The 7,181-nt window shown below is 35.3% G+C and overlaps 1 protein-coding gene across 1 annotated transcript in view; it reads right to left on the bottom strand.

The window, feature by feature from the left end:
• LOC107704848 (nipped-B-like protein A) overlaps window positions 1-7,181 on the bottom strand; it is a 49,023-nt gene that overhangs the window by 2,125 nt on the left and 39,717 nt on the right. Inside the window, exons 37-44 of the mRNA XM_016507874.1 lie at window positions 5,522-5,695; window positions 5,168-5,358; window positions 4,227-4,284; window positions 3,868-4,079; window positions 3,621-3,767; window positions 2,037-2,446; window positions 1,763-1,937; window positions 1,058-1,237 (exon numbers count right to left, since the gene is read on the bottom strand). Of these exons, the coding sequence (XP_016363360.1) occupies window positions 1,058-1,237; window positions 1,763-1,937; window positions 2,037-2,446; window positions 3,621-3,767; window positions 3,868-4,079; window positions 4,227-4,284; window positions 5,168-5,358; window positions 5,522-5,695 (1,547 nt within the window). The remainder of the gene's footprint in view (window positions 1-1,057; window positions 1,238-1,762; window positions 1,938-2,036; window positions 2,447-3,620; window positions 3,768-3,867; window positions 4,080-4,226; window positions 4,285-5,167; window positions 5,359-5,521; window positions 5,696-7,181) is intronic.

Consider the following 7,181-nt stretch of genomic DNA (forward strand, 5'->3'; position numbering starts at 1 on the left):
GCCAGCAGGAGGCGCTGTTGGAGCGGGAGATATAGCGGTTTCCCCGCTAACGGCTGTAATCAGATAAGCGCTGCGCTCACAAACGTTATTTTATCAGGCATTACAGGAAAGATGAAATGAAAATGACACCGAAGCTTTTCTGAAGACGGTCGGTTCTTTTCAGATACATACATTCATATAAAAAACACCAGCGCTGCATTTTAATTTTGAAACGTGCAGTGATCAGTTTATTCAACGAAGTAATAACTCAATGTATGGGAAACACTGGACACTGCTATAAGTCAAATGGCCAAGAGATCACACATATTACACAGCCTGCTGCTCATAACTGCTTAAGAGTGCACTAGCCACGAGGGATGACATCATGGATGCTATTGTTGGACCCACACACACACATTTCATGAGGAAAGTTAACGTGCACGTTATAATCAGCCCAGAAGTTTCGTCTGAATTGCATGTGTTTCTACTTTCACATGCAAATGACTTGTTGCACTTATGAATATGATAACTTTCCGGCATCAATTCTAGTAGGGTAAAACGTAATTACGCTTTCGAAATGGTCTGTTTTCGATGCCGATTAATTAAAAAATGCCCAAAATCGGCCGATCAATCAATCGGTGGACCTCTACTATGAAAATTGGAAAGTTTCATTGGTGAAAAAGCATAAACAGACAATACTTTGTCTAAAAATGTAACTCACAATATTAACTTCTTGTTTACTGAGCTGTTGTATAAAATCAATGTCACATTTGCAATCGTGCAGATATTTGGGAAAAACAGTATGTTTGCTTGTGTGAAACTCTTACGGGGTATTTTTGCTACCATATACTGTATTTTGGAGTCTGCATGCAACTATGCTACATAATGCATTGAGAGCATGCACTCTTCAAGGTGTGTTTTGTTTGCTTGTTTTTTGAGAAGTGAGTGACATACTTGATAATGTCGGCAAAGTCAGCTAATATCATTTCTGATATTACACTAGACTACACATATGGCACACCCCTCTAGGTTTACAGCCAGAGGTCTGGCTGTGTTGTATTGTTTTGCGTTCTCTCACCCCTGGGGTCCTCTCCTCTCCATCACTGTCCTCATACTCTGAGTCAACAGTGTGGTGGTTTCGGGGGCTTGTGGCTGCTCCCCCCAGCAGTGCGGTGATGGCTTTATTCCTCACGTTTGCACTCGTCTCTCCCTCCTCGTCCTCTTCGTCAGGGTCCAGGTGCTCCATCAGCAACTTAAACTGAGAATCAAACAGTATAAATCAGCAATTCTGAACATTTTGACTCAAAGGTCCCCCATTCTCCAGCACAACATTTCCTCAAGCATTTCTACTGTAATTATGACAAAGCTGCATGTTTTCAAACATTTTTATTAACAGAAACTGTAATGCTGATATATACTAAATTAACCATGATTCATTATGCGATTAATAAATATATTTTTATATATTTTTTAATTTGCTGTATTACTATTATCATGTGTCATTATGCGGCCTTCTTGGTAGTTTGGAAAGACAATTATCAATATTGGCAAATATTATTATGATTATTAGTAGAAACGTTTTCTACATTAATAATAACAATAATTTAAAAAAATTTAAGTCATTCTGCGGCCTCCCTTATCATTACTGGCAAATATTCTTAGAATTACTATTAAAACTGTTAGATAATATTACTACAAATATTAATATAATAATTCATAACATTCCTAACACTTTCTTATTTTCTGAAGAAAAAAAAAAAAAAAAAAGTAAAAATAAGCTCACATCGAGGTACTGTTTGACGATCTTCCTCTTCAGCTCATAGGTCATCTCATCATGAACCTCATCATTCTGGAGGAAGTCGATGGTCTGCCGTGGACTGAAGTAAACCGACGACTTCCTGTTGACGGCTTTATCGTACACCTTCGCCGACTCCGTAGGAGAGTACTTCTGAATTTTGCTGGATTGGAATAGAGCAGAATAAATAGAGTAAATATAAAACCTAAACAAAACAGCAATCATTTCAGGGTTGCTGAGATGCATGATGGGTGTTTGTTACCTGTCCGAGAAGCCATAGAGGTTCTTGAGGTGTTGTTTGAGCACCAGCAGTAACAGTATGCCTTGAGATGCCCTAGCAAAGTCCAGGAGAGATGTTGTGTCGTCAGGAAGACGCTCCATAACAGCATCAGCATCCTCGAGGTCAGAATCCGAATCTGACTCTGACTGCCTGGCGCCCTCCGTGGGCTTGGGCTTCCTCACCCGCTGCCCCTCTTCATTCTCTTCATAATCATTATCGTCATACTCTTCATCTCCACTGTTCCTTTCTCTTTCCTCGTTCTGCTCTCCCCTCTCCTCCTCTGAACCGTTCTGCTGCTGTTGATGCTGCTGCTGTTGGTGGTGGTGGTGTTGCCGCCGCCGCCGTCGTCGTCTCTTTTTCCTGCTCTTCCTGCCCGGAACCTTAACGAGAGACTGGGTACAACGATGGCTCGTTTAGAAGTCGTGGTGGAATTACGGTCACAACCATCAGTGCATTAACATGACCAGTTACATAAGAGGGATACATATACATAAATCTACATATACATATAAATTTAAAGGTACAGTAGTAATTCTTACAAGTGTTATTACTTGTAAGGATGGAAAATTTGTAGTTTTAAAATCGAAATTATGTTTTTGGTGCAAAAAAAAACAACTTTTCATTTATAAATAAAAAAATCATTAAATATGACAATATATGTAATATTTAATATAATATATGATAATAATAATAATAATTATTATTATTATTATTAATGTTATTTTATATTATTTTTTAATGATAAAAAATATACCATTGAAGTAGTAACTTATTAAAATAACCTTGTACTGAAAAACAAACAAAAAAACGTATTAAATAGTAATTATTTAATTTTACAGAACCAAAAAATTAATTCAATGCTCACACCACCCTATTCCAGGTAAAATAGGAAAAATAATTATAATATATTTATCTATATGTTATATTTATCTTTCAATAAAAAAATCTAAAATTGTATTCCCTAAATGTTGTGTCAGTACTCAATATAGATATTTTTAAGGCATTTTATCAAAGTTAGAATTCCTTGATCGTCGCAACACTCGCCACTCTTTCAATGGGACAATATTATTAACTAAAATGTATTATGCACGTTATGCACATGACGTGTCATTCTGAGACACTGAAAACACGAGCTGCTTGTACGTAAATGAATACAGCGCTGTTCATTCATATGGGTCATGCTTTAGGTTGGAAAATATGGAAATCCATATGAATAAAGGGGGAAAAACATGTCCCTGATTATAAGAGGAAATAATGCATTTTATTTTTGTTCATTTAATACACAGATTTTCAAGACAATTTTCCACCATCTTTTTGACATTTAAAATTAAATGGCCCATTTTTGGTGCTGTGCCTAGGACTATGTAAACATCCTCTTCCCATTGCAAATGATCAACAGCACTTTGTTACGTTCACACAGAGGCTGTGAGTTTGCATTGCTTAATCCTTCAATCCACAGCTGCTTCGCAAGGCTGGATTACATAGTGACAGGCTCCCAAAACAATCAGTGCTGAAATGTGCTACTCAAACTGTTAAGGTCAGACACAAGCACTTGAGCACGCTTACCTCTTTAAATGTCTGCAGCAGGTTGCTGCCTGACACAGACAGTGTGATGTCTATATGATGCATGATGAACAGCGGCTCCTCCTGAGACTGATAGGGGAAGTAGGCCAGATTATCAGCGATGAACAACAGCATGTTCACCTCAATCTTCTGCTCGGACACAGAGAGACAGACAGATGCAAAAGGTCAGTCTCAACATCACAACAGAGAGCCAACGACAGGAAGAGTCAGACACACAAAGAGCGCTAACCGAGCTGTCGTCGAAGAGATTGAGCAGTGAGATGAGGAACGCTCTCCGGTGTTGTCTGTTTGCACGGACCATGCTGTAGAGGTGGGAACATTGAGCAGAATTGGACTCGTCCTGACGGAAACCACGGATCACAGGTTCTGCTGATCCCATGACGGCCTGCTGCACTTGGTACGACATCTTCATCCCTGCTACAGCCTTCATCTGTAGAGTAATTTAAGTTGTATAATTTAATAGTAAGTAAATTAAACAATGCAATAAGTAATTTACGTACAACAATCCAGTTATAACAATGCAATTTTATCACCTGCTAGTCAAACAAAAAATTAAATCAAGGTTATCATCTTGGCAGTTTAACGTACATATGTTCCTCATGGTGGGCTCTGGGTCCGTCCCCATAGCAATCAGATATGGCACACACTGTGATTGGAAGGAGGAAGGAAAGTGACAAGTCTGTGTTAGTGTGCAAGTTCTGCAGCCAAGGCTGTGACAGTGAAGAGTAGGGCCACACCCGACCTTGTTTTATTTATTTATTTTTTTTACATTTTCTGTGTGGACTGTATGAAATATAAAAGTGTGGAATGGAATTAAATCTAACTGGGATAAAGCACTCTTAACTGTAGCTGAAAGCATTACTAAATTAGTCAAAAGCATTTATGCAAGAACATTTATGTAAAGTCTTTAGTCAGTATAACAGTTTCATTCTGCAAGGGAACATTAAATTGACCAAAAAATAACAGTAAAGACATTTAAAGTGTTTCAAAATATTTATATTTCAAATAAATGCCGTTCTTTTGAACTTTCTATTTGGTTTAGAGCAAAATATTAAGCAGCACAACTGTTTTCAACATAGATAATAATCAGAAATATTTCTTGAGCAAATCAGCATATTAGATTGATTTCTGATGAATCATGCAACACTGAAGACTGGAGTAATGATGCTGTAAATTCAGCACTGCATCACAGGAATAAATGACATTTGTAAAGTATATTCAAATAAAAAAATATTTTACTTACCAATAATATTTCACAATATTACTGTTTTACTGCCTTTTTGTTTAAATAAACACTAAAAAAAACTAACTTTCTTTAATAAAAATTATTTATTTTGCATTTGCACCTAAACTTTTTATTCACAAGTGTGTTTCCTGGTAATCACTATAACACTATAACTATAACAAGGACAAACAAAACAACATGCAAAGGGTCACGATGTGCAGAAGTTTATGATTTTGTGCAGGACCAGTGATGACTTTGACACTGGGTTTATAATGTCAGAGTTGTTGTATACTGGTGTGTGTACCTGTACGGGGTGTATGAGTCCCTGGCTGAGGGTCAGAGCGATGACATTGAGGGCAAAGTGTCGTACGCTGGACTGCGTGTGGAAGAAAGACTCCAGCACCTGCTTCAAATAGAGCTGCATGATAGAACTGCTCATACCAGAGGAGATGTCACCCATCTCTTTCAGATCCTCCTGCTTTGACATTTTCTGCCCTGAAAAGATAAAAACACAACAAGCTTTCTTTAAGGGTTGTATAGAGTTAATAGAGCCCTATGGAGTTTGACAGTCTTTTGTTTGTGTAGTGAATGCTGTTAATCTCACAATCATACTAGCAATTTTAAAGCTGTTGAGTGAACAAAAGTCATGGTCACTCACACTCTCTGTCGGCCTCCTGCATGCGAGAGTCCTCCTCCTGTAGATACATCTGGAGGTTTTTCAACACCTGGATCTTCAGCGTGATGGAGCACCGCTTATCAGACAGGAGCCCGTTATACAGAGACTTCACCTCTGGAATGAACATCTGACTCGGGTGCATGATGAACAGGAAGCCTGCAGGACATTAGAAAGACAATGATGGTGTTTTTTTATCCAGCAATTAATTTTATTATCCACCAATTAAAATATTGCTATGGTGGCATATGCATAATTACCCAGTTCTACTCTTAAGTATTGTTATTGTTAACTAAAAAAAATAAAATTATGGAACATTGTTTTTTACTAACTTAACACTGAAATAATAATAATAAAAAAAAAAAATTTGAAATGTTGCCTTGCCAATTACCCAAAATAATTTGTAGTACTTTAAAGTACTAAAATAACTAAAACTAAAATAGCAATCAATTTTAATTAAAATAAAAAATAATAAAAATACTAACAAAAGGACAAAAGCACATAACAAAAGTACTAAAACTTAAAGAGTTGAAAATAAAAACTGAATTTAAAACCGAAAATATAAAAATAAAAGCTCATTCAAATTATGAATAATATACTAATAATAAACACTATAATAGTATATATACACAGCCGTTCAAAAGTTTGGGATCAGTAAGATTTTTAATGGAGACTCTTGTGCTCATCAAGGCTGTATTTATTTGATCAGAAATACAGACAAAAAAAACGAATATTGTGAGATATTTCAATTTCTAATATTGGTTTTCTGTTTTAATAGACTTTAAAATATCATTTATTTTATTATTTTATTTCATTACTGTGATCAAAGTTGAATTTTCAGCATCATTACTCCTGTCTTCAGTGTCACATGATCCTTCAGAAATCATTCTAATATGCTGGAAACAGTTGTGCTGCTTAATTTTTTGGGAAACTGATACTTTTTTCTGGATTATTTTATGAATAAAAAGTAAAAAAGAACAGCATTTACTTAAAATTAAAATCTTTTCTAACAATATGAGTCTTTACTATCACTTTTTATCCATTTAACACATCCTTGCTGAATAAAAGTATTCATTAGTTTCAAAAAAAGAAAGAAAAAAAATGTACTGACTCCAAACTTTTGAACGGTAGTGTATATTGTAACACAAGATTTACATTTTGAATAAATGCTGTATTTTTTTTATATATTCATAAAAGAATCCTGAAAAAAGTATCACAGGTTCCAAAAAACATGAAGCAGCACAATTGTTTCCAACACTGATAATAAATCAGCATATTAGAAGGATTTCTGAAGTCATGTTTTTTTTTTTGGGAAACTGATACTTTTTTCTGGGTTCTTTTATGAATAAAAAGTTAAAAAGCATTTAACATTTTTTAACAGCATTTATTTAAAATTAAAATCTTTTCTAACAATACGAGTCTTTACTATCACTTTTTATCCATTTAACACATCCTTGCTGAATAAAAGTATTCATTAGTTTCAAAAAAAGAAAGAAAAAAAATGTACTGACTCCAAACTTTTGAACGGTAGTGTATATTGTAACACAAGATTTACATTTTGAATAAATGCTGTATTTTTTTTATATATTCATAAAAGAATCCTGAAAAAAGTATCACAGGTTCCAAAAAACATGAAGCAGCACAA

Source organism: Sinocyclocheilus anshuiensis, unplaced genomic scaffold (assembly GCF_001515605.1).
Source record: "Sinocyclocheilus anshuiensis isolate Anshui unplaced genomic scaffold, SAMN03320099.WGS_v1.1 scaffold117, whole genome shotgun sequence".
Classification (NCBI taxonomy): domain Eukaryota; kingdom Metazoa; phylum Chordata; class Actinopteri; order Cypriniformes; family Cyprinidae; genus Sinocyclocheilus; species Sinocyclocheilus anshuiensis.